Source organism: Podarcis cretensis (genome assembly GCF_951804945.1).
Source record: "Podarcis cretensis genome assembly, chromosome: 8".
Taxonomy (NCBI): Eukaryota; Metazoa; Chordata; class Lepidosauria; order Squamata; family Lacertidae; genus Podarcis; species Podarcis cretensis.
Genome location: NC_137177.1, coordinates 92,228,226 through 92,255,011, shown reverse-complemented (window position 1 = coordinate 92,255,011; position 26,786 = coordinate 92,228,226). Strand labels below are relative to the sequence as shown.

Sequence of the window (26,786 nt, the reverse complement as noted above, 5' to 3'; positions counted from 1 at the left end):
CTGCCTGCTTTCTCCTTGCCCTCTTAATTTGTGAATAGATATCAGCTGATAACGTGGGGTGGGGGACCTTTCCCTTCCGTAAACAGCTGGATTCCATGGGGGTGTCGTATGCAGTGCCAAAGCCAGCTGCTGCTATGGGGTGCTGGGGCCACTTTCACAGAGGGCAAATGGGACCCTGCCCCACCTACCCCAGCCTGCCCTTGCTTAGCCTCCACTTCCTTTTATTACTTGCAGCCTGGGGGGAGTTGCCAGTCAGCTTCCTCCTCCTTAGTCTCTGGACTCGTCCACCTTTGCCCCAGGCCTGGCAAGCAAGAGCCCAAGCCATTTCCCACCTGCCTCGTGCTTTCTAGGCATGGCCCTGCCGCTTCCCCCCACAAAACCTGCTATTTTGTGCTTAATGGGAAAAAATGTCAAACTGGAGAAAACGCAACGACGCTTGCTCCAATTCAGCAGTGGCCATTGTCCTTTGAGGGTGGGCTGGGCATTGTAACTGCCAACTCCAGGTTCTGTGCATCCATCATTCTAGGCTGAGAGGCAGCACTTGCTAGCACAGGGTCTGATCCTGAAATACTTTTTAGCTTGGCACCAATAAGAACTTGCTTCTCTCCAAGGCCTAGAAGGCCTTGTGCAGGAGGGCCCTTCAGAGCAGATTTGGGGGTGCACAGGGGGAGGAGAGGAAGAGGGAGCCCCCCTGCGCCAGCAGAGCTGCATGTGTGGAGTATTGGACAGACATTCTGGATGACAACTCTCATGAGGGCTGATGGAGCTGGGACTGGGCCAAGTTGGCTGTACTGGGGGTGGGGAGGAGAGAGGATTTCATAATCAGAGAGTTGCATTTCCAAAAAGACCTGAGCTGCACCATCTCTTTGCACCCCTGGCAGGAGAGTGGCTAGCCTTTTCCCCATACCAAGCTGCCTCAGGACGGGGGTCGGGAGAAGCTGCAGCCTTCCAGATGCTGCTGGACCCCTATGTTCCGCCGCCCTGACCCACTGGCTGTGCCAGCTGAGTCCGAGGGGGGTTGTAGCCCTGTAGCACCAGGAGGACACTGGGTTGGGGAAGGCTGGGATAAGAAACAAGCAAACCTCTGCATTGTTCTTCAATAAACCAAGTGAAGCAGCAGTAGCAATTCTCTATGGTCACAAAGAGGACACTTGCAGCTTGACTCCTTTATTTAACTCCTGGTTTACAAAGAGATCAGAGCATAGCCCCGTGCAAGGGGAGCAACCAGGCAGAAGAGAGTCAAAGAGCCAGACTGCCCATAAACCACCAGCTTAAGAAGAAGCAGACTTTGCCCAGTCCGGCCTAAATGGAGCACCTCGCCCTCTCCGCAAACCACAGCAGCAAAGCCCAGAGTGCTTCCTCTTGGGAGCGGAGTCGACTGACCCAAAATCCATCCCAGAGAGGAATCCAGTTTCTTTTGAGGAGCTTTGGAGCGGTGTGTGTGTCTCTTGAGCGTGCATGGGTGCCTTCCCTGCCCTAGCTGAGCCCTGCTTCACTGCCGCTGTCCTCATCGAGCTGAGTGGAGTTCCTTTCCATGTCCCCTTTCTCCACAAAGTTGAGGATGCGCCGGTTGGCTTGGATCAGGTACTGCTGCTGGCGAAAGTAGACCTTCAGGGCTCCCTTCAGGGCCACAAAAGCAATGCCCCCCTGGCAGGGAAACAGAGAAAAGGAGGGGTAGGTGAAGTTAAGAGCCTCAAACCACCTCTTTTGCCTTCTGAGCATTGGAGAGGCAGGTCCACGTGAACCACCACTTGGTATGGGAGGGACGAGAGAGCAGTTCCCTCAAGCCCCTTCCTGAGAGGAGTCTGATTGACAGAGGGAAGCAGCCAGATCATCATTATCTGCTCCAGTCCAGGGTTTCCTTTTCCTTTAGAACATTTAGACACGGCTCTTCGGCCAGAAGACTCCAGGGTTAAAGCAATCAGTTAAAACAAAACAGCCCTTTCCCCACAGGCTTACAATCTAAAAGGCACAGCACAAAAGAAAAAAGGGCCAGGGAGGGAAGAAGAAAAAAGAAAACATGGGGGCCAATTCTTAAAGTAAAATTGTGGTTCTTATAATGACCAGCTTGAATGGAAACAGTTCCGAGGTGGAAGGTGGAAGGTGCCAGGTGCATCTGGTCTTCCATGCTGAGAGGGTGCAATGAGCCCCCTTGCCCATCTCTGCCATGGAGGCAGCCTACCAGGTGAGAGCCTACCAGGTGGAAGCCTAGGATCGAGCACTTTCAGTGGCGCTGTAGGAGGGAGCCCTCTCTCCCACTGAGGCAGCAGAAGCATCACCTGAGGGGGATACCAGAGGGGACTGGCCTTTTGTAACAGCCAACATGGTGCCCTCCCAGTGCTGCGAGACTCCAGCTCCCACCAGCCCCCAGCCCCATGGCCAGTGGTTGGGGATGATAGGAGCTGGTGTCTCTCCAAAAATATCTGGGGGACGCAAGTTGGTGACTCCTGGCTTAAGACAAAAGGGATCTACAGGCTTCCTCCAGGTTCTGCAATATGGAGGCCTCCCCTGCCCCCTCAGACTGAAAACAACTACGCTAACATATGTTTTCAAGCCACCTAAAAAAAGAGGGACGACCTAAATGATGGAGAGGCAGGATATAAATCCAGAAAAAAAGTGGGAATGTGGAGCTCCTTCTATCGAGTCAGACCATTATTGTTACTTATTAAATTTATATACCACCCTCCATCCGAAGATCACAGTATAAAAACACATGGATAACATAATAATAAACAAAGCAATAACCCCCACAGTTTAAAATGCTGTATATCGTTCAATTGGCCAAAGGCCTGGGAGAAGAGGCATGTTCTTGCCTGGTGCCTAAAGATATGCAATGAAAGTGCCAGGCAAGCCTTCTTGGCGAGAGCATCCCACAAACAGGTCCATCGGTCCATCTGGCCCAGCACCTTGGCGGCTGCATGCCTTCCTGATGGACTGAACTGCAACTTTCACCAGCCTCAACCAGCACAACCATATGGCGCCAGGCTGGTAGGAGTTGTAGTCCAAAACTTCTGGAGGGCACCAGGTTGGAGAAGCTGAGTCTAATCCAATGGGCATCATCTCCAACAAAGGTCCTTCCCAGCCTGGCTGTTTGAGATCCTTTTACCCAGAGGTGCCAGTGCACCAAACCTTCTGCATATGAACTATGTGCTGTGCCAGCTAACCCGAGGGCTGTCCCAGCCTTGCCACCATGGCTAGCAGCATCAGGGTGCTGTGGCAGGGATGCTACGTCGAACCAAGAATGGGAGTGATTCCTTCAAATACTTGAATTCTGACCCAAGTATTGCACCCAGTTGACTCCAGAGTTCCTTCCCCAGTCTCTCCACTCACCAGGATGGTACGCTGGAGGCTGGAGTTCACCCTGCGGAAGGTGACTCTGCCAACTAGGTTGGCAATGGTGGGGAAGACCAGGGCCCCGCACAGCGTGCGCGAGATGGAGAGGTGGTCACTCTGGTAGCGCGACTCGGCGAGAGGGATGTGCGGAACAGGGCGGCTGATCCCTGAGGATGCAAGAGAGATTAGGAAAAACATGGTGAGAGCTAAAAATCTGTTTAATAAAGATAAGAACAGCTGCAGAATAAAAAAATGCAAACATGAATATTTAGCATGATTTGGACAGACAGCAAACTTTGCTTGGTGCAAATTTGTTGCTGTTGTTGATTACTATTATTCTGCACAATGGTGGAACATGCCTTGCCTCTGCCCTTCCTTCCACTGCATCCTGGCCAAATGCACATGGATTAGAGGGATCAGTTCATGCTGCAGCTCATGGCAATTGTAGTTACTTGTTGTGTGTGCTGCTGTTGCCAAGCAGAATAGTCCATAACTCCAGATGCCATTCAGCTCCCACTGGCAAAGCTATGTATACAGGTAGGCTCTTGGCTTGCAAAAAGGACAAGGAATGGGGGATCTGCTTTTTTGTCCTGCTGCCCCAGATGCAGAGCTGTGCTCTGCCCAGTAACTAGTCCGGAAGTAGGATGGCTGTGAGAAATCCATATTCTTGTGAATTCCATGAATAGTTCAGCTTTGTCCAACCTGGTGCCCTCCCACTGCTTCTGACTACAATTCCCACCAGCTGGCTGAGGCCAATGGGAATTGTAGTCAAAAACAGTGGGAGGGCAGCGGCACCAAGTTGGACAAAGCTGTCCTAGGGTGCTGCCAATTGCCACTGTTTTGTAGGAGGGATTCATTCGCATACCATAAATTTTGGTTGGCCCACCTTTCCTTCCAAATGCAGAGTCCAGGGGAAGCCTGCCTCATGCTGGTCTCCCGGCCCATCAACCTCAGGCCAATGCCCAGGCCAGGAGGAGTGAGCGGAGGGTGGCACTCACCTGGCACCAAGGCCTGCAGGGCTTGGAGCTTGCTGGAGTATTTCCGCCACACCCGCAGCACGTAGTCTTCCCAGCGGATCATCTTGCCCAGCACCAGCATGACAGGGATGGTGGGGAGCCCCATGAGCAAGAAAAGGGGGTCTGCCCGCTCCATCACATCCAGGCCCTTTTTATGACCAACAACCTGCCAAAGGAGAAGAGGCTGATCAGCAATGCAGTGGGGCAAGCCGGGTGGCTTCTGCCTTCATCAGCGAGGAGAATAAAACTCCATTCACATAACCCAAACGGTCAGATTCTTACTGGATAGCTTCAGATTCCTAGCACAGCACCGTCTGAAGTACTATGATATCACATTAAACAGTCATTGCTTCCCCCAAAGAATTCTGGAAGTTTTAGTTTGTTAAGGGTGCTGAGAGTTGTTAGGGAGCATGCACGCACGCACGCACGCACACACACACAATTTCTCTCACAGAGCTCCAAAGTGGACAGAGTTACATGTGAAGAGGAACTGACTGTTTAACCATGCTAGGAATGGTAGCTCTGGGAACAGGGGTCTCCTAACAACTGACAGTTCCCAGAATTCTTTGCAGGAAACCATGATTGTTTAAGGTGGTATCATAGTGTGAATGCACCCCCTTTTTATCCCACTGATTAATCAGTCATAACCTTTGTCAATTCTGATTAAACCGTGCAGCCTCATTAAGCTTTCTTGCATATGATTTTATTTCACAAATTTTCTCCACTGCTCGATTATAATAAAATTTCCAAGTGACTTTCAAAGCTACTGACTGAGCTGAAGGCCATCTGATTCATTCTTTCCCTGCACCCCTTTGCTTTACCTGCATGACAGTGACAGCCCCATACGTCACAGCCGACCAGTAGAGTGTCCCCACAACAATGCCAGCTGCAGCGAAGGGGCTCACTTTGGATAGAATTCGGTCCACTTGTTGCAAGAAATACACCAAGGGTCCTACAAAGGAAGGACAACAGAAACTCAGTGTTGCAGGCACTCAGCTTGGGCTCTCAACAGCCACCAGGATCATGGCCTAGGCATTCAGGCCCCTTCAGAGGTGTTGCATCCCTCAGCCACTGAGATTCCATTGAAAGAGGGGTGTGGGTGTGAAATTCCAAGTCCTCTCACAAGTGAGAAGGAAAAGGGAACAGGAAGGGGTCTATCCGCTTCCTTGGTATTCTGGCCCCTTCTGCTCCTGGCTACTCAAAGTTCCTGCCAATGAGCCCAAATGAGTTGAGTAACCAACAAATGGTAAGTGATTGTTTCTTTTTAATTTTTTTCTTAAAATCTAACTTACTTTATTAAAACTAGCTCATAACATATTAGACTACTTTAGGTTTCTGCTATACATTTTAAGCACTATGATACTACTTAAAACGGTCATAGGTAAAGATAAAGGTAAAGGGACCCCTGACCATTAGGTCTAGTCGTGACCAACTCTGAGATTGCGGCGCTCATCTCACTTTATTGGCCGAGGGAGCCAGCATACAGTCATGTAGCCAGCATGACTAAGCCGCTTCTGGCGAACCAGAGCAAGGCATGGAAACGCCATTTACCTTCCCGCCGGAGCGGTACCTATTTATCTACTTGCACTTTGACGTGCTTTTGAACTGCTAGGTTGGCAGGAGCAGGGACCAAGCAACGGGAGCTCACCCCATCGCAGGGATTCGAACCGCCAACCTTCTGATCGGCGAGTCCTAGGCTCTGTGGTTTAACCCACAGCGCCACCTGCGTCCCTTAAACAGTCATAGCTTCCCCCAAATAATTTTGGGAGCTGTAGTTTGTTAAGGGTGCTGAGAGTTGTCCTAATCAATCTCTGGGAATTGTAGCTCTGTGAGGGGAATAAGAAACACCTAACAACTCTTGGTACCCTTAACTACAGCTTCCAGAATTCTCTGGGGAAAGCCATGACGGTTTAAAGTGGTATCATAGTGCTTTAAATGTATGCTATGGATGAGGCCTCAGTGGAGTAGACATCATCATAAAATGCCTGTCTGTGACAGGGTGTGTGCTCCCAATGGTTCCTTTGCAGCCATGGCTTTGCTTTCGGCACTGCTTGAATTTGGCACATCGTGTGGCTTTTGGAAAGGGCTGGATACACCTATTAGTGATGGGGAGCTCTTGAGCGCATCAGATCCCTTCAGAAAACACGGCAAGAGGGAAAGTTGCTAAATTCAAACAGGCCTGAATCTGGCACTTCTTGCAGATGTGCCTTTTGTCAGTTTACATTTCTTAGTACAGAAAGTATTGTGTGTATGATGTGTAGAGATCTTTCCTAAATAATTCAAGAGGGTTCTGGAAGTTTCTCTGTGTGAAAGAAACACGCAGGAGGTTCATGAAGTTTGGGCTATTCCTTCAGGGAAGCTGAGTACAACTGGCCTAAACTGGTTCTGTTATCTTTTCTGTCAAGGTCATGCTGACTATAATAAGAGACCAGAAGGAGTCTGGGCTTCACTTTCTATTTCTATCACTTTTCCTTCTGCTGTGATGTTCTGTACATAGTGTGCTTAGTGTTAAGGTTTAGACTTATTATAAGTTCTTGTAAGTTTAAGTTAAGTCTGCTGCAACTGGATTTCTTATGGACAGTGCCAATCCTTAATGTATTGGATTTGTGACCATTATGCTCACTTGCCTTCAGTAGCAGCAAAGCTCTGCTGGATGAAATGAAATTGCCTCTGGTCTATTCTTTTGGAATCCTGCAACATGTTAAAGTTTTTACTCTGCTAACCATATCTTAAAGATTCTGCTCTGGATCACTACTGAGTACAATACATGACACCATTACCTGTCCTGCAACTGATGCCACACAATGTGGGTGTGATTTGTGCAAACCAACCAACTGGGTCCATTGGGGAAGTCTGGCAGGGGTCTCATTTGGCCGACCCATTGGCTGTTCCCCACTGCTGGTCTATGGGACCAAGCGAGCTGTTTTATTTCTTGGAAGTGTTGGGATGCAACTCAGCTTGCATTAATGCTGACCACATTTGCATGGGGAGAAAGTAGACCTCCAAGCTTCTTAAAGTTTCTCACTGTCCTCTGCACCTGTGCTGGCCTTCCTTCTGAGGTTAGACTGATTCTTAGGGTTGCTGACCTAACTTCAAGCTTCCTCTCCTGCTTCCTTCTGGAGCAGAAAAGGAGAGGGGACAAGCTCCTACTGTCTCTCTGCTGCAGAGATCAAGGGGCAAGGACGGCTCCTTTGGATTCACAACTAGCTAGAATAGGAGCTCTTTCCTATCCAATACGTTTCCCCTATAATTCTATACGCTTTCTCATTTTCCACATTTAGAAGTCTCACTCTGATTGCTTTACCAGCCAAGGGTGCTCATACGACAAGTATTCAGTAGTGGCCTGCTTCCAAGCTGTGTGCTAACTCTCCAAAGCAGCCCAACGTTATTAAACTATGACTCTGCTCCTGCATCTTGATCTCGTTTTGGCTTTTAATGACACTGACCATGTTATCCTCCTGGACCGGCTCCAGGGAATTTTGGGCTGCAGTGGTTTTGGTCCCGCCTCCTGGACTGAGTCCAGAGAGTGGCGTTAGGGGAATGCTTTTCAGACCCCTGCTGGCTACGTCACAGGGCACCATCTCATCTCCAGTGCTATAGGAAGGTGCTGGGAGTGGTCATCAGGAGTTTTGGGATAAGACACCATGAGTATGCTGAGCATGCTCAGCTCAATTTCTCCATAGCATCTGAACTGGGAGGGGCCAAGCAGTCCCTGGCCTGGACGCAGGGGTGAGATGGAGGAGGAAAAACATGCTGAGCTTGAATCCTGCCAAGACAAAGGCACTGTGGTTGGTTGGCTGGCTGGCTGGCACCCATGTCTGAGAATTGGGGCAGTTCCCTATCCTGGAGGGGCTGCACTTCCTCTGAAGGAGCAGGTTCACAGTCTGGGGGTGCTTCTGGGTCCAACTTTGTCCCTGGAACCCAAAGTAGCCTCCGGGGCTAGTAGCACCTTTTACCAGCTGCGACAGGTATGGCAGCTTTGACTGTTCCTGGATCAGGAAGGCTCGGTCAGTCATTCATGCAGTGGTTAATTTAAGGTTGGATTGCCGCCATGCGTGGGGCTTTTGTTACAGGTGCCGTAGGATGCCTGTTCTGCATTTGTAAGAAACTGATCAGTTAGTGTGGCAGCACCCACACTCTGGAACTCCCTAATAAAATTACTGAAATTGTTATTCTTATTATTTGGAGGGCACCAGGTTGGCAAAGGCCCACCAACATTGTCTGTAAGTTTCCCTTGGGCAGGTGGCTGGCTGTGGTGGGAGATCAGAGTGCTGAAGCACATGGACTTTGGATCTGATCCAGCCAAGCAGCCCTTAGCTCAGGGATGGGGAACCTGGAGCCCTCCAGTCATTGGACTCCAGCCCACATGGGGAGCCGGGGGTGCCCTCCTGCTTCATTAACTTTCAGCATTATTCTCTCTCTCATGCTTAAGGCTGGTCTCCTACAAATTTTGCAAATTCCTCCCCAAAAGTAACACAACATTGTTTTTTATTTTCCAGGCAATGATACTACTTAGAAGATAAGTGGCTCGTTTTTGTGTAATGGTGGCTTGTGTTCTAGTACAATTTTAGAAAAGGTGTGTGTGTGCATTTGCGCAGGGAAGGGGAAGCCAAAGCAGAGCCACACAGAGATGCTGGGACCAGGGAGACCAGGGCTCAGGAGCTGCAACCCTAACCTACCTCACAGGGTTGTTCTGAGGATAAAATGGAGAGCTCCTTGGAGGAAAGGTGGAATATAAATGTCATGATCAAGAACATGATTTGAAGGAACCACTTCTGCTATGGGTAGGAGAGGGGTCTCTAAATATTTTGCATACCCCCATCCGTAAAGAAGACTGTGTGTGCCTAAGTGCATGGCAAGGAAGCTGGCATTGACCACCACTGCATTGCTCCCTTTTTGACAGCAGCAATTGGCTGCCAGAGGAAGGGTGAGCAAAAAACCAGTCTGCCAGAGTTTTACTCATGCTCCCAGCTTGGACTTGGAAACAGGTGAGACTTCTTTCTCCCAGGACCTCCAAGACCACCCCTACCCAGGAAGTCTGCAGAAGGGGCCTGGATGCTCACCAACCAAAGACCTTCCTTTATTAGCTCAAGACAGCTCAAGACAGAGCTGTTCCACCAGGCCTTTGGTCAGGGCGCAGCCTGACTCTCTCCTCTGGCAATCTGCGCAAAATTTTGCTTAATGGTTGCCATCAATTTGATTTAATTAATTTTTATAATGAAATGCTTTTAGAATGTTGGTTTATTTGAATGTTGTTAGCCGCCCTGAGCCCAGCTTCGGCTGGGGAGGGCGGGATATAAATAAAATTTATTATTATTAATAATAATAATAAAATTTTATTTATACCCTGCTCTCCCCAGCCAAGACCGGGCTCAGGGCGGCTAACAACCAATAATAAAAACAAGTTGATTAAAATACAATTTAAAAAGATTAAAATAGAACATTAAAACATTAGGATGCAGCCTCTTCACAGGAGGAGAAAGGAAATAGAAAGAGGGGGAGGGAATCAAACTGATTCTAAGCCAAAGGCCAGGTGGAACAACTCTGTCTTACAGGCCCTGCGGAAAGAAATCAGATCCCGCAGGGCCCTGGTCTCATGAGACAGAGCGTTCCACCAGGCCGGAGCCAGTGTTGAAAAGGCCCTGGCTCTGGTTGAGGCTAATCTAACTTCCTTAGGGCCTGGGACCTCTAGGGTGTTGCTATATATGGACCTTAAGGTCCTCCGTGGGGCATACCAGGAGAGGCGGTCCCGAAGGTACGAGGGTCCTAGGCTGTGAAGGGCTTTAAAGGTCAAAAGCAGCACCTTAAATCTGACCCTGTACTCCACCAGGAGCCAGTGCAGCTGGAAAAGCACTGGGTGAATATGCTCCCATGGCAGAGACCCCGTGAGGAGCCTCGCTGCAGCATTCTGCACCCGCTGGAGTTTCTGGGACAGCTTCAAGGGCAGCCCCGCGTAGAGAAAATTACAGTAGTCAAGCCTGGAGGTGACTGTCGCATGGATCACTGTGGTCAGGTCAGGTCAGGAAAGGTAAGGTAAGGGACCAACTGCTTGATGCGGCGAAGGTGGAAAAATGTCGGCTGTTGCTGTAACCTGCACCTATTACCCCCAAGATCCCAGGAACACAGGAAGTAGCAAGGCCAAGCTGATGGCCAAACTCAGCGGCATAGCGTGGGTTGTCAGCACCCGGGGCAAGGCAAGTAATTTGTGCCCCCTAACCCAGGGCAAGAAAAGTAATTTGCGCCCCCTAACCCAGGGCAAGGCAAGTAATTTGCGCCCCTAACCCCTAACCTGCCGCCGCTGCCAGCTTCTTCTTGCTGCTGCCTGGGCTGCTGCCATGGGGCTCTGCTACAGCCTGCGCCCGAGGCTCTTCGGCGACTCCGGAGGCGGCGAGCGCGCCCCCCCAGATGTTGTGCCCGGTGTAGCCGGCCCCCCCTGCACCCCCCACGCTATGCCACTGGCCAAACTAAATGCCAGAATGTATGTATTTGGCAGTACAACAAGGGCTCAATAACTGGATGTGCACCTTTGGATCAGGAACCTGCTGACAGGAAGGCTGTAGGAACAGCTACACAACTGCTATGTTGCTGCCTGGCTGTTTTGTTGTTGGCATCCATCTCTCTCAAAAGAAAATGAAATGTGCTTCCAGAGGCAAAGTCAACCATTGTAGCATCACAGCGCCTGCTGTGGCTGAAGACGACAAGACCCCCTCTTGGCCTTGCTGATGTGGCCCAAAGGAAAGCAGAGCAATCCATTTGGCCTCAAGGATTTGAGACCCATTGGCTCCCCTCACCTGGTTTAGCCAGCCAGTGGAAGCCATTCCTGGGGTGTGGCTGCTGTTGCCTGCTAGGAGCCACAGGTGAGAGCTGATCGCAGGGTGGGGACCAAGGGTGGGCAAACTACCGTATTTTTTGCTCTATAAGACTCACGTTTTCCCTTCTAAAAAGTAAGGGGAAATGTGTGTGCGTCTTATGGAGCGAATGCAGGCTGTGCAGCTATCACAGAAGCCAGAACAGCAAGAGGGATCCCTCTTGCTGTTCTGGCTTCTGAGATTCAGAATATTCTTTTTCTTGTTTTCCTCCTCCAAAAACTAGGTGTGTCTTGTGGTCTGGTGCGTCTTATAGAGTGAAAAATACAGTACTTCAGAAAGAGTACTGTGTGTCCCCTAGCCCAGTGGAAATCCTTGGCTGGACAGCTCACCTGCTGCTTAAACACACCTTGCCTTGAACCTGGCTTTGCTGGGCAGCTCCACAACTTTGCTAGGGACTCAATCTAGCCACACCAGGGAATGGGGCTAGCCAGGCCACCCCTACAACTCACCTAGTTTGGGGAAGACAATGCGATACTCCGTTCCACACTGTGGGCAGCTCACACTGCCTGTGCTGTTGCCTTTCTGCTTCTCATCCAGCCACCGCTGGAGGCAGGCCTGGTGGATCCATTTGGTGGAGCCTTTGCAGCGGCAGGGGCAGACCCACTCAGCTGAGCGGTCATCGCTCTCAGTGCCAAAACAGACCCAGCAGTGCCTGGGGGGGAAAGAGAGCATAGCTGTCACTTGTTCCACCAGTTTGAAGGTACATAAGAAGCTGGGCAAGGTAAGGTTTTAAACTCCCTAAATCATAAGACTGATATGTGATAGGATTGAGGTAGTATGGAAGGAGGATAAAATTATAAAGGAATTAAATAATTTTTAAAAGTTGAAATCTGTGTTACAAGTAAATGAGAGTTGGAAGATGAAGGTTGTCTTTGCAAGAGTACCATGACAGCATGTAAGCAAGAGATTGTTATAACTGTTGTAGCCACAGAGATAAGAAAGTTGCAATGCCCCATGGTTAAACCAGTAGAAGCCAGTCTTGCCATATATTGACGTAACTGCCGCCATTGCTTGTGTGTAAATCAGTGGCTCTGAAAGGGTGTGGCAGGAGATGGCAAGTGTGGCAGGAAGATTCAAGAACAAAGAAAATTTAAACATTTCAGAATAGTATAGGATACTATTAGTGCAACGTAGTGCACGCACACACACACACAGAGTGGTACTTCGGGTTACATACGCTTCCAGTTACATCCACTTCAGGTTACAGACTCCGCTAACCCAGAAATAATACCTTGGGTTAAGAACTTTGCTTCAGGATGAGAACAGAAATCACGCGGCGGCGGCAGGAGGCCCCATTAACTAAAGTGGTTCTTCAGGTTAAGAACAGTTTCAGGTTAAGAATGGACCTCCAGAACAAATTAAGTACATAACCAGAGGTACCGCTGTAAATGAATATGGGTAGATATGAGAGCAAGAGCATCAAACAACTCTCACCTATCATTCAGTTTCTATACATACTTAAGGTACATTTGTAAGAGGCTTGCTTATAATTCTACTTTGGGAATGATTTGTGCTCTTATGTAGCTGCACTATTTTATAATTTCTGGATCATACAGTATTATAAAGTGGATGTCTTCTATGTTATAAATCAAGCACTGCCAGGAGTTGCTTTTTTTTTGTTTTCCAATATATTTCTTATCAATAAAAGAATTGGTGCAGTGTGAGCATGTTTTTATTCTGAAAGTCTCGCCCAGAGAAAAGAGCTTGAGAACCATTCCAATATTCCAATACAGGGTAGGCCAGGCTGTGTTTTCCAGGCTCAAGACCAGGACAGAGAACCTTCCCCCGACTTTTATTTCCCTGGGAGAAGTGGGTGGGCCGGGACGGGGCTGCCTATCAGTAGTGGACAGGGCCAAAACTCACAAGCACCATCCATACCACCAGCATGGGCACAGACATGCCCTCTCCTTGCACAGCCCACAGCCCACATTCTTCCTCCTTGGGTAGCTTGGGGACAGGGCTCAGCCACACACACCCAGTTTCCACTGCAGAGCTGTTTTCCAGGGCTCAGCTGAGCAGCTTGAGAGCAGGACACAGGATGGGGAGCTTTAACCACACTGCTCACCTGATTTGAAAGAAAGGTGAGCATCAAGAAGAAATGGCCGGGGCCTGGGAAGAGGCCAGGGGGTCAGATCAGGAGACGCATTGGGACTCATCCCTGCTCTAAAAGGAAAGCCATGGGAAGACAAAAGGGATTTTCCAGAGTCCAGCAGGTACTTGGGCTGCAGGATGCTTTTCACATCGTTCAGGAATGTCTCCCTCTGACCACAGCCTGGACAGGAGCCTGTGGTCCCTGTTGGTTCCCCAGTGGTTTCCAAGACTATACCATCAGCCACGGTAATCCTTCTGCACTAGGGCTGAAAACAGGCCTGAGACATGCCTGAGACACAGGTGTAGTGCAGGTCGGCACACCCAGCGTGTCCCAGTTACAGCACACAGAGTTTTAGTGTGTAAAGTGCTTTGATAAGGCTTCTAGTGGCCCTGTAGTGTAATACTGAAGATGAAAGCATGAGGCTTGGGAAAGAACAGGAGCAAATATAGGAGTACGCAAGATCTAAATGTGGGACTTCCTGATTTGTGGCTCCTTGTTCTCAGTCACCTTGACATGATAGCTCACAAGACACGTTCCCCACAGCTTGGCCATCAACCCCACGATCCTATGCATTTCTGCTCCGACATACCTGGGATTTCCTCCAGCCCAGGTATGTTTATAGCAGGGATGGGGAAACGGTAGGCCTCAAGATGTTGCTGGACTACAACTCCCATCATCCATGGCAACATCTGTATAATAAAGGGTTACAGCTGAAGGGTTGTGTGCAATGCTAGTTCATCTTGGACCCACTGAAATCAGTGGATTCACGGCCATTGGTTGCAATGTGTTTACTCGGAGCAGAACTCACAATGGAGACAACCCCTATCGCTCTGGATTTCTGCTGCTTTTCCTGAGTGAGACTGTGGGACTTCAGACATCTTTTATATAAGAGGTGCTCAACTGACAACATTTTCTGGGATGGGAAGCTTGCTTTAGACTCACCCTGATGTCTTCCCTCAGCACCAGGCAGCTGAAGGGCATTTCATTTCATTTCATTTCACCAATTTAGATTAACATAGGACTGCTTTGATGTGGCTCTTACACCCTACTGTTTAATTACTCTAGTCTTTTATTTATTCTGTTTATTTTCATTTATTTTATTGTAAGCCACATTTGGTATCTATCAGAGGGCAGCATTACCATTTTATTAATATAAATACAGACAATCAAGCCGGTTTTTCTGAATGTGTGGAAAACCGGTTAGAGAGAGGCCTGGGTTCCTAAAAGAGCCTTCCCCAACCTGGCGCCCTCCAGATGTTTTGGACTACAACACTCATGGGAGAGAAACTTGGGAAAGGCTGTCCTACGATTTGCTGTAGAGACGCTCATTCTGTCTTTCTGGACAAAAAAGCGCTGCGAGGCTTTAAATTTCAGTTTCAGCCGAGGCAAGAAGGGCGAGCCCTTTCCGCCCAAGAAGCCCACGGAAGGGGCCCTTGGAGCAGCCCCTCTCTCTCGCCCCAGCCGGCTTCCCGGGGCTGGAGGAGGAGGAGAGAGCAAGGCCCCTTTCGGCTCTCGGGAAACGAAACCCGAAGCAGCCGCGGAGCCTCGGGGGGGCTTCGGAAGCGGCAGCCCGGCGCCGCCGCCGCCGCCGCCGCCACCTTCGCGCCCCACGGCAAGAAGGGCAGGAGAGGCTGGACGTCCAAGATGTCCCCCCCCCCAACACCCGCCTGGCTATCCCTAGAAGGGGCTGAGGCAGGCGGGGGGGGGAGAAGGGGCGGCCATTGGCACGAGCCCCCCCCCCGGCCTGGCGCGCCGAGCCCAGCCTACCTCTCCGCCGCGTCTGCCATCGCCCGCCGTCAGCCCGGGGACGCGGCCTGGCCCGGCTTCCCGCTCCTGCTGGCCTCCGCCTGTGGCCGCAGCAGCTCTTCTCGGCTGGCCAGGAGGAGCTTCACCTGCCGGAAGGCCGCCTCGCCGCCCGGCCCGAGACGCGCCCAGGGCCGGCTGAAGGCGGCGGCGGGAATGGCGCGAGGATCGCGGCCGCAACACAGGGATCGCGCTGCTCCTTGGAGTCGCTCCAGGAAAGGCCCCGCTCGGCCTTGGTGCTCCGGGCGAGGCTGGACTAGCCCAAGCCTCTTCCTGGAAGGCTGAAAACTGGGCCACGGGGCATAGCACTTCCCCATTTTCCTTTCTTTTTGTTTCGTGCATCCGTCTAGTCACCTCAAAACAGGCTTTCCAGGTCTCCTGGAAAAGGACAGTCCTCTTTTGAAGGGCTGCCAGAGGACAGTCCTCTAGGTCAGTGTTTTTCAACCTTTTTGGGGCAAAGGCACACTTGTTTCATGAAAAAAATCACAAGGCACACCACCATTAGAAAATGTTAAAAAATTTAACTCTGTGCCTATATTGACTATATATAAAGTAATTCTCTTGAATAGGAATCAAATAAACACAAAGAAAGTATTTTATTATTACTTTATTATGAAACAGTAAGTAAACAGAAATATGAAAAATTATAAAATACTTTATTTTTAAATCTTTCGAATTTTTTAATTTTTCCCACAGCACACCAGGCAACATCTCATGGCACACTAGTGTGCTGCGGAACAGTGGTTGAAAAACACTGCTCTAGGTAAAAGCATCCTTCATTTTTCCAGCACCTGAAGAGCAGACCTTGCAGCACTCAGCACTCCTGGCCACTGTTTCCCCTCTAGGGAGAGAGCTATTGTATTTATGATTACTTTTTTCTAATTCTAATTAAAGGTAAAGAGACCCCTGACCATTAGGATCAGTCATAGCCGACTCTGGGATTGCGGCGCTCATCTCGCTTTATTGGCCGAGGGAGCCGGCGTACAGCTTCTGGGTCATGTGGCCAGCAGGACTAAGCCGCTTCTGGCGAACCAGAGCAGCGCACGGAAACGCTGTTTACCTACCCGCCGGAGCGGTGCCTATTTATCTACTTGCACTTTGACGTGCTTTCGAACTGCTAGGCTGGCAGGAGCAGGGACCGAGCAACTTTTATGCAAAGCATGCTCTCCCTTTTGGATGCGTAAGTGGGGCACCCTACCTCAAAAGCCCCCTAGAGCAGGCATGGGGAACATGTTGCCCTCCAGAGGTTACTGATGTTTTAATCTGTTGGACACCACCCAGAGTGGCTGGGGCAACCTAATCAGATGGGTGGCATATAAATAATAATTTAGTGTTAGTATTAGTAGTATTGGGCTGCAGCACTCATCTTCCCAGATCATTAGCCACTCTATCTTTGCCCCCAAAAGAGAGCCTTCCAGTAAGCCGGGGGCGGCGGCTTTTGGCCCTCCAGATGTTGCTGAACGACTCCTCTAATCAGCTCCAGCATAGCTAACAGCCAGGAAGAAGAGAAGAGTTTGGATTTGATATCCCGCTTTATCACTGCCCTAAGAAGTCCCAAAGCGGCTAACATTCTCCTTCCTCCCCCACAACAAACACTCTGTGGGGTGAGTGGGGCTGAGAGACTTCAGAGAAGTGTGACTGGCCCAAGGTCACCCAGCAGCTGCATGTGGAGGAGTGGAGATGTAAACCCGGTCCACCAGATTACAAGTCTGCCGCTCTTAACCACACCGGAAGAATGGGAGCTGTCCTTCAGCAACATCTGGAGGGCCAAAGTTCACTAGAACCTGCAATAAACCTACCTGGGAATCAAATGAACATTGCAACTCTTATTCCAACCTTGCTTCCTTATTCCTTCTACTGACATTTTATTTGGTTGGAGTTTCTTCCTGGCCCCTCCTTTTTTGTGGATACACATAAATTAAATGGCATTGTTGCACATTCAGAATAGAATGATGAAAGGTCAGAAGGAATCACAAGCTATCTAAATGTAGAGTGCTGAGATCCAGTGCAGAGTATTGCTCTTGGACTGGAGAGGCCTAGATTTAAATCCTTGCTCCCAAATTCACTGGTGATTTTGCATGGATCACCATCAATCTGCTGAACCTCCTACACAGAGTTGTTGTGAAGGTGGAATGTGGGGAAAGGACATTTAGGCTGCCCTGAACTGTTGGGAGGAGTGCCAGCCTGCAAATGTAGGGAACTCGCTTGCTCCACAGGGCCACCCACCACTGTGGGAAAGATCCCAGGAGAAGACACCCGTGGGCTAGCTCCTCTCCTCTCTCTACCATCAGCTGCCCAGAGGGAAAGATCCTGATGAGTTTTAGAGTGGATACTGTGAAATGTGGCTATAAAACACACACATTTTAATGTTATTTTTCCATTGCCTGGGAAATATTCATATCCTAAAAGAAGGGATATCAATGACTATACTAGATAAGTATGCTGAATAAAATGGATTCTGGAAGACATGATGGTGATTATTATTTATTATGTTTGTTCACAACTTTTTATAAGACATCTCATAGCAACTTACCATGAAGGGAGTTTGCCAGGTTTGAAGTGGACTCTGGTCCCCAAAGGCTTAAGCCAAAAGAAATTTATTAATAACTGGTCCATACAGAAACGCCGTTTGCCTTCCCACTGCAGTGGTACCTATTTATCTACTTGCGCCAGTGTGCTTTCAAGTGTGCAGGAGCTGGGACAGAGCAACGGGAGCTCACCCTGTCGCGGGGATTCGAACCGCCGACCTTCCGATCGGCAAGCCCAAGAGGCTCAGTGGTTTAAACCACAGCACCACCCGCGTCCCAGGTGAAGCAGAGGCTGTCCCTGTACTCCTGCTGATCTTTGCAGCGCCAGTGATCAAGATGGCACTGACTTGTGAGGCACAAAGACTGCACTTTATTTACTTGTGATCAGTGAAGAGGCCTCACCAACACTTTGGCGTCACAGGCTGCTAGCATTTTCATCCCCCTGCTCAGTTTTGCCAGTATCCAACTGCCCCCTCGCCCTCCACCCCTCACCCAAAGCTTTACATCTCCTGTTTCCACCTCCAGTCTCTGGGAGAGGCAGAGAGAAGGCCCCAGGTTCATTTCCTCCATAGCATCCCCAAGTAAGGATCCCCTCCCCCCAAAAACCAGTCTGAAACCTCGGAGGGGCCACAGCCAGCCAGTGTAGGCCACATTGAGGTGACGGACCCCTGCTCTGTCGCATTCACTCACCACGCCCTGCCAGAGGAGAAGCCCATTTGCTGAATTGGTGCACACTTCCAGCTCGATCGTCTCCGGTGAGTCAGCAACCAAGAGAAAAAAAAGAGACCAAGCGATGAGAGACTCTGCACATTTCTGCTGCGTTAGCCAGTTTCCCCACAGGAATCTGGTTGGTCACTGGGAGAAGAGAACGCTGGATGAGATGGCCCTTCAGTCCAATCCAGCAGGGCTCTCCTTAGGGACACCCGTTGTAATAGCAGAACCTCCTTGCCCAGGAGCAGTCTACCTCTGAATACCGGGTGATGGCGAACAGCAACTGTAGAGTTGCACTCGTGCCCTGCTTCCAACCCTCCCGCAAGCACAGGACGCTGGATTCGATGGGCCACTGGTCAGATCAAGCTGAAGGCACTTATTACGATATGATACGATAATCTTTGTTGTCATTGTCCCATACAGAACAACGAAATTGAAAAATCTACATAAGACATTCAAAACCCAACAAGCCTGCTATCCCAGCTATCCCAACCTGGTAAGCCTGGTATTCTATAAGACATCTGAAGGCAGCCCTGTTTAGGGAAGTTTTTAATGTTTGATGTTTTATTGTGTTTTTAATAATTTGTTGGGAGCCGCCCAGAGTGGCTGGGGAAACCCAGCCAGATGGGCAAGGTATAGTAGTAGTAGGCAAGAGACTGGCCCCCATGGGGGTGAGAGCATTCTGTCCCAGCAGGAGGTGGTCCAGATTCCTGCATTGCTCGGGGGGGGGTTGAATTAGATGACTCTTGGGGTCCCTTCCTACTTCACAGTTCTATGAATCTGTGATTATAAGACCCCCTCACTATGCAGTGCAGAGACTTATCATCATCATCATCGATGATCCCAAAGGGTCATCCAGCCTGACCCTCTACAAGACAGGAATCACAGCTCGGGAATCCCCAAAAGATGGCCATCCAACATCAGTTTAAAAACCTCTGATGAAGGAGAGTCCGCCACCTACCAAGGGACTGTTCCACTGTTGAATGGCTCTTATTAAGCCTAACTAAAATCAATCATACGCAGGTGGCGCTGTGGGTTAAAGCCTCAGCGCCTAGGGCTTGCAGATCGAAAGGTCGGCGGTTCGAATCCCTGCGGCGGGGTGCGCTCCCGCTGCTCGGTCCCAGCGCCTGCCAACCTAGCAGTTCGAAAGCACCTCCGGGTGCAAGTAGATAAATAGGGACCGCTTACCAGCGGGAAGGTAAATGGCGTTTCCGTGTGCGGTTCTGGCTCTGGCTCTGGCCAGAGCAGCGATGTCACGCTGGCCACGTGACCCGGAAGTGTCTCCGGACAGCGCTGGCCCCTGGCCTCTTAAGTGAGATGGGCGCACAACCCCAGAGTCTGTCAAGACTGGCCCGTACGGGCAGGGGTACCTTTACCTTTACCTTTACCTTTACTAAAATCAATCATAAGCTAAAAACACCTGTCAACATTTTTACACGTCTGGATAAGCAATTGCCTTTAAAAAAATGTTTTTAGCAGGCGCCAAATAGAGTACAGTGAAGGCACCCAACTGATGTCAGTAGGTAGGGGGTTGCAAAGTGTCGGTGCTGCCACACTCAAAGGCGGGATTTCTTACAAAGTAAAATGTGGCACCTGAGAAGCAGGGCCAGTTCCTTAGCAGTTCATGGGCTTCTCTCCCTCTATGGGATGACCCCCCCCCCCCACTGATGCCTAGGGGTGCCATCTCCTAAGGAAAGGAGAAGGTGAGAAACAACGCTCTGGTTTCTGTCACAGGAGGAAGGAGAGAGCGCCAAAGCGAAGGACTTCATCAGCCTCGGGCTGAAGGACGGGCACCTGGTGTTCAGGTGAGGGAAGGCCGCATAAGAGCTCACGCTATTGGTCGCTCTGCATTGAGGCTCCGGGGTGGCCAGTGTGGTGTAGTGGTTAAGAGCGGTAGACTCGTAATCTGGGGAACTGGGTTCGCGTCTCCGCTCCTCCACCTGCAGCTGCTGGGTGACCTTGGGCTGTTCACACTTCTCTGAAGCCTCTCAGCCCCACTCACCTCACAGAGTGTTTCTTGTGGGAAAGGAAGGGAAAGGAGAATGTTAGCCGCTTTGAGACTCCTTAGGGCAGTGATAAAGCGGGATATCAAATCCAAACTCTTCTTCTTCTTCTTCTCTCACACTGACCGTGTGTTTCCTGCAGTTACCAGCTAGGTAACCAACATCCTGTCCGAAGACCCAGTTGATGATGGAGAATGGCACAGAGTGACAGCCATCTGGTGAGACGAGTGTGGAGAGATGTGGCTTGGGACACCCCTAGTTTGACAAGCCCAAGCGTTGTCAAGGCCCTGTTTCCTGAACAAGGTGGGTTGAGGAACAATTTGTTTGCTTCTGGGGCTGGGGATGCTGTCCCAGCCCTTGAAGCTGGCCCAGAAACTCCAGTGGGTACAGAATGCCGCGGCGAGGCTCCTTACGGGGTCCTTGCCGCGGGATCACATTCATCCAGTGCTTTACCAGCTGCACTGGCTCCCGGTGGAGTACAGGGTCAGGTTTAAGGTGCTGGTTTTGACCTTTAAGTCCCTACACGGCCTAGGACCCTCGTACCTACGGGACCGCCTCTCCTGGTATGTCCCACGGAGGACCTTACGGTCTTCAAATAAAAACATCTTGAAGGTCCCAGGCCACAGAGAGGTTAGGCTGGCCTCAACCAGAGCCAGGGCTTTTTCGGCTGTGGCTCTGATCTGGTGGAACGCTCTGCCACAAGAGACTAGGGCCTTGCGGGACTTGACATCTTTCCGCAGGGCCTGCAAGACAGAGCTGTTCCAGCTGGCCTTTGGTTTGGACTCAGTCTGACCCTTATGTTTCCCTCCCCTTATGGTTTTGATCCATGGGCTATTTTTAAAATGAGGCTGCATTTTAAATTGCATTTTAACCTGTATTTTATATTGTCCCCCCCCCCCCCCCGCATTATGTTTTTATTGTAATTTTACTGGTGTTAGCCGCCCTGAGCCCGGCTCAGGCTGGGGAGCGTGGGGTATTATTATTATTACTATTTTGATCCACGTGAGGATTCCCCTGTGGAATATCCTTGGACCACATTTCCAATTCTGTTCTCACGGGCAGATGACAAACACTTCCTTATCCATGCTCCTCCTCTCCAATTGAACCAACCTCACTCAAAAACACTTTAGTCCTTCTGACACACTTTCCCGTTCCTCCTCCAGGGAAGGGAAAAGAGGCTTCCTTCAAGTTGATGGCGAGGAGATGGTAGCTGGGGAATCTCCTGGCAAGAACGTCATGGTGAATACCAAAGGTCAAATTTATATAGGTAAGCGTCTTCGTCTCAACAAAACCGGACCACTTTCAGGGCACTTTGGGTGTATGGGCTCATGAGGGATTCACATTTCCCCTTTTTGTTTAGTTTTCTGCAGCCCTCATCAACTGAGTAGGTTTTCTTCTTCTTCTTCTGTTATGTTTCTCTCGGGGGTACAGCCATGAGGTGGGAACAGGCCAGAGAATCATAGAATTGTAGAGTTGGAAGGGACCACAAGGAACATCTAGTCCAGCGGTTCTCAACCAGTGGGTCCCCAGATGTTGTTGGACTACAACTCCCATGATCCTTGAGCTCTGGCCTTGTTAGCTAGGGGTGATGGGAGTTGTAGTTCAACAACATCTGGGGACCCACAGGTTGAGAAAGGCTGATCTAGTCCAACCCCATACAATGCAGGACCCGTTTGCCTCACAAGATCTTGCTGGAACCCACTGTCGGCACCACCCCTTTGCAGGTGCTGCCACAGAACCCAGGTCAGGGCACCAGCCCTGCGAAAGCACCTTCCCATTTCACCTAAGGCAACAGAACAGGATGTGTCCTCCATGCAGGAGGGCATTGCTTTTCATGTTTCCTTTCAACGTTGATTGCCACACTGGTTGCTGCCTGACTTCTAGAGCTTTTCCATGCAAATGGTGTAAAATTCACAGGTGCCGCACGACAACTTTGTGGCATCAGCCCTCCTGAATTTGGGAAGGCTGTTCAAAGGACCCTCATCCTCAAAGCTTTACACTTCAGTCTGGACTGTGTCAATGTCTTGTCACTTTCAGAGCACCCTCAGGGCCACCCCTCCCTACAAGATGTTCCTGGGTGGACATTATCGATTTGCTAAGCAATGCTTCTTCAGGAACGCCTCCTACAAATGGTTTATTGAATATTTACAGATAAATCATAAACAGATAAGAACATTGGCGGGATTATTGTAATAACCTGCAGTTTCATAAGAGCATATATTTAAAGAAGTTAAATAAATTAAAGTTACTGTCAAATTAAGTTACCGTATTGGCCCAAATATAAGCCGCACCCAAATATAAGCCACACCTTTAAACTTCAAGGAGGGGAAAGAAAAAAAGACAATACCCAAATATAGGCCGCTCCATTAAAATTCTGCAGGCAGTCACACCTGTTCCATTTTACCATATGTCTGTTTCAGCAGCGTTATCGTAAAAGCCAATTTTTGTAAGGTCCCGGATTTAAGCCGAATTTAACTTTTCATGGTCGGAATTTGGGGGGGAAAGTGAGGCTTATATTCAAGCCAATATAGTAATTTGGATATGCAGAAGATATTAAAAATAAATTTAAGGAACTGCAGAAACAGGGGGGTAGGAAGTCAAGTTTTGAAATGTTAAAATGATTGCAAAATCAGTGAAATATCTAAATCTGAAAAGTATATATATATATATATATATATATATATTTAAAGAACACCTACAAAAAAACCCCAGGAGAAACACAACAAAAGGATTTTAATGCATTTCCCTAATTGTGTTTCTACATTTTCCTTTAAGAAAACATAGAAAGCAGCTTGCATGAATTTCATTTTAAAAACGTGGTCCACGTGGCAGTGAGAATAGCAAGTGACTTGTGGGCCCGGGATGTGAACGAATAGCAATAGGAGAACCTTGAAAAGTCTACACGCCTCTCTGAAGGATGCTGTGCAATTGAATCCCATGGCCCAAATGAGGCAGCATCAGTGATGATGCTGGAAATCAAAATCTTAGGATGGAGGCTGCGGTCCCTGCCAGCCTCCCGAATCCTCCCAGTGACTTGAGGAGGAGAAAGAGGACAACAGCCTCTCCCCTTCAGGGAGCACACTTGCTGACGGACGGCTCTTCCTTTCCCTCTGCGCAGGTGGAGCACCTGACATCCAAACCCTGACCGCTGGAAAGTACATCTCAGGGATCACTGGCTGCATCAAGAACGTGGTGCTGATCAACGACCGGCCCGGCCAGCAGCCTCAGCAGCCCATTGACCTGGAACATCACTCTGAGGCCGTTCTCAACATCCAGGAGTGCTCCTCATAGGCCGGGCTTGCCTCTTAAGCACACTCTTCGCTGTTTTATTTTTTTGTCATCAGACCAATTGAGAGACATCTATTGTTATTATTATTGTTATTAATTTATTATTATTATTATTATTATTATTATTATTATTATTATTTAAAAAAAGAGAAACACACACACACACACACACACACACACACACAAATGGTGCTTTGCTGCTACCAAAAGAAAATGGGGGTGGGGTGGGGAGACGTGGGAGTGAGTTGGTTTGTGAGGGGTTTTTTTTGTGGAAGTGACAGACCGATGGGGGCCACGCAGGGCCTGTTGTCGTCCCACCACCTTCCCCAGCACTCACATGGAAGGAGAGAGAGAGAGAGAGAGAGAGAGGGCACAGTGGACACTTAAAGGACTGGAGAGCGGCATTCGTGAGAGGCGCTTGGACAGTGCCGTGCCCAAGGTTTTCCAGGGATGAGCATCTCAGACAGGGCCCAACGTGCCGCCTTGCCCTGAAGAGGGGTGGGCAGTGGGGTGACCGCGTGGCTTCTCTTGCTTCCGCTGCTGGGCTGGGCCAGGCAGGTTGTGGCCAAAGATACTGTCCTGTCTTGCCCTTCCCCTGGGTGGGCGTGGGCTGGGTGGGTCTCTGTATCGTGGTGCCCCATGCCCAACTCTGTAGCAGCATCCAGCACTCCAGCCAGGGCAGGATTCGCAGGAGCACCGAGGAGGGAGGGAGGTCCTTTGCCCTCGTCCTCCAGCATGAGCCAAGCTGTTATGTACTGAGTTGAATAGGATCCAAACTGCAGCAGTCTGATTGGTCCTAGAACAATAGGATCCAAAAGGCAGCAGTCTGATTGGTCCTAGAACAATAGGATTCAGAATGCAGCAGTCTGATTGGTCCTAGAACAATGCAGCAGTATGATTGGTTGGCAGAAACCACCCAATCATGCTCCAGATTGAAGTGAATCCACAACCTGATTGGCTTAGAGTAGAATTCCGGAATTAGCCAATCATGTGCAGCCCATTGTGTAAATAATGTATATAAAGCAGATACTTTGAGGGGACTTTCATTCATTCCTCCTCACCACTATGAGCTGAATAAAGAGCATGAAATCACTTTGCGACTCTGAGTATATTTCACAAGCTTTTCAACTTGGACAAGTTTGAGCTTCCTGCGTTTTGTCGCGGTGCCCCATGTGGCACTGCCCACCTGGCACAATCGAGTTTGCTCCCGCCCCTCACTCATCCAGCTAGGCTGTGGTCGGTGTTATTTTTCTAGAAAAAGAGGTGCTGGAACTCACCATGAATGCCTCACTGGTTCTCTTTTTAGTGGCAATGGTGCCGGCCCGAGAGGTGCTGGAACCGAGTTCTGGCGCTGCAGCGCCTCAGAGCGTCCTCTCCACCTGGTCCTCAGTGACACATGCAAAGCAATACGGAGTTCCCCTGTGCTCTGGCTGGCGTGGAAAGCAGCCGAGAGCCCAACACCAAAAAGCGGGCAATGGTTCCCATGCCTTAAGTGCCACAGGGCAGAAATGGGATTTGCCCCTCCCAAGCCATCAGTGCCTTATTAGTCTGCGTGGGGTCTCCCATAGAGCCACACCTTCTTTTGCAGTGTACAGTCCCCCAGAGCTGCAGACACCCCGGGGCCTGGCAGGGCCAGGTAAGGAGCTGTTGCAGCCTCATCTGCTGCCTGGGAAGCAGGCAGGTAGGTCTCTCATCAGCATTTCAGAGGACCAGGCTGCTCCCTTTCCATGGGCAGGGGTGGGGGCAAGAGTGTTGCACCGTGTGCCACAGGCACTGGAGGGCAGGAGTGTCCCATCCAGCGTTCCCAGAAGGGCGGCAAGATGCTTTGCTGGGGGATGAGAGGCAGAAGGAGCCCATTGCAGTTGGGGAAATGGGGTTTCGACTGCTACCTTCTCCTCTCATCTGGCCCCGAGACACTGAAAAGGGCAGACTTTGGAGCTGATCTTCAGCTATCTATACTGCCTTTCCTTCCCTCTTCAGACAGCCCTGGGTGTTGCCCCTGCAGACAGTGCTGGTGCCAAGCAGGCACTAGGGGGCTTATCTTTTGAGCTTGGGCCTCACAGGATTGTGCTCCAGCCAGCCTCCCACATTCCCTTAATGGTGTGGCTGGCTCTGGCTTGCCCCGTGTGAGCCTTTGCCGCCAGTGTTCACTCTGCCTTGCCCGCTTCCTTCCAGAACCAGAATTATACTGCCTGGGAGGCACCATGATGCTTGTGTCACTCCAGAACTTGTTCCTGCCTTTTGCTTCCCCTGCCTGCCGCCCCCCCATTTGTTCTTTTTCTTTCTTTCTTAAATAAATGGTGCTGAACCCCAAAGTCCATGTGTCAAGTCTCTTTGGGGCAGGGGGGCAGCTCAGAGACCAGGGATGGAGGCAGCTGCTGCCCAGAGGACTCCCAAGGAAATAGGAGAGGAGGCTGAGGGAACACTTCACAAGGGAGGGTGTTTGAAAAAGGGTGAGAGGCTGCCAGCTCTGCAAGCAAGGGGTGACATAACTGGGCTCCTGAGCCCCACAAGAGGTGCCACAGAAAGGATGTAGTTGGTCAAGGGAGACATGGACTCAAAAAGGTTGAAAATCTAAAATACCCACATTTCAAAGCTTGTCATTCCCAGTCTCCTGATACCATCAGTGGAACAGGTGCCTGACTTGGTGCCTCGATAGAAAACAAGAGGGAACATCTGTGGGTCTCCTTTGACTTGATCCCACAACTCAGGTCTTTTCCTTTTCTTACAGTGGGAAGTCAGCTAGATGAACATGGGCTTTCCTTCCCCTATCATAAGCTGGCTGTTGCTTAAGAGGAAAGATCTCAGGCCCAGAGCAAAAGAGAAACCCCATCCACACACCAAACCTTTAAAGTGTTTTTGGGCCACTTTAACGGTCATGACTTTCCCCCCCAAAATCCTAGGGACTCTTAGCTCTTGTGAGGGGGGTTGGTCTCCTAGGCACCCTTAAAAGTGCAGTTCCAAGAGCTGTTTGACAGAGGAAGGTGGTGGACTCTCCTTCCATGGAAGATTCTAAGCAGGGGTTGGGTGGCCATCTGTCATGGATGCTTGAGCTGAGATTCCTGCATTGCAGTTGGTTGATTCTATGAAAACCAAAGTGGTATATGACACGAGAACTCATGCACATCCTGAATGCTGGAAGA

At 49.9% G+C, this 26,786-nt stretch overlaps 2 protein-coding genes and 2 long non-coding RNA genes across 8 annotated transcripts; 2 read left to right on the top strand and 2 right to left on the bottom strand.

Annotated features, from left to right (window-relative positions):
* Window positions 1-1,151: 1,151 nt before the first annotated feature.
* On the bottom strand, window positions 1,152-18,372 carry LOC307223176 (E3 ubiquitin-protein ligase MARCHF5-like). 3 transcript variants are annotated; one of them, XM_079989022.1, is made up of 7 exons: window positions 14,451-14,468; window positions 13,147-13,283; window positions 11,668-11,870; window positions 5,171-5,301; window positions 4,332-4,515; window positions 3,331-3,500; window positions 1,152-1,647 (listed from the first exon to the last, which is right to left on the bottom strand). In XM_079989022.1, the coding sequence occupies exons 1-7, from the start codon at window positions 14,451-14,453 to the stop codon at window positions 1,477-1,479; spliced, it is 999 nt and encodes a 332-aa protein (XP_079845148.1). In that variant the 5' UTR covers window positions 14,454-14,468; the 3' UTR covers window positions 1,152-1,476. The 3 variants fall into 3 exon arrangements, with proteins under 3 accessions (XP_079845148.1, XP_079845149.1, XP_079845150.1); XM_079989023.1 differs by lacking the exons at window positions 13,147-13,283; window positions 14,451-14,468 and adding an exon at window positions 18,332-18,372; XM_079989024.1 differs by lacking the exons at window positions 13,147-13,283; window positions 14,451-14,468 and adding an exon at window positions 15,078-15,112.
* Window positions 15,113-18,238, top strand: LOC307223198. Its single transcript, XR_013842027.1, has 2 exons — window positions 15,113-15,542; window positions 15,877-18,238. It is a non-coding gene; the product is annotated as an uncharacterized lncRNA (long non-coding RNA).
* An 854-nt stretch (window positions 18,373-19,226) lies between the features above and the next one.
* Window positions 19,227-20,571, bottom strand: LOC307223190. Its single transcript, XR_013842017.1, has 3 exons — window positions 20,518-20,571; window positions 19,741-20,185; window positions 19,227-19,351 (listed from the first exon to the last, which is right to left on the bottom strand). It is a non-coding gene; the product is annotated as an uncharacterized lncRNA (long non-coding RNA).
* On the top strand, window positions 20,048-23,777 carry LOC307223188 (basement membrane-specific heparan sulfate proteoglycan core protein-like). Of its 3 annotated transcripts, XR_013842015.1 has the most exons (4): window positions 20,048-20,157; window positions 20,498-20,573; window positions 21,519-21,622; window positions 23,131-23,777. XR_013842015.1 is itself a non-coding variant. In XM_079989048.1 (3 exons), the coding sequence occupies exons 2-3, from the start codon at window positions 21,559-21,561 to the stop codon at window positions 23,644-23,646; spliced, it is 237 nt and encodes a 78-aa protein (XP_079845174.1). In that variant the 5' UTR covers window positions 20,521-20,573; window positions 21,519-21,558; the 3' UTR covers window positions 23,647-23,777. The 3 variants fall into 3 exon arrangements, 2 of the variants coding, with proteins under 2 accessions (XP_079845174.1, XP_079845175.1); XM_079989048.1 differs by lacking the exon at window positions 20,048-20,157 and having other exon boundaries at window positions 20,521-20,573; window positions 23,474-23,777; XM_079989049.1 differs by lacking the exon at window positions 20,048-20,157 and having other exon boundaries at window positions 20,521-20,658; window positions 23,474-23,777.
* Window positions 23,778-26,786: the final 3,009 nt, after the last annotated feature.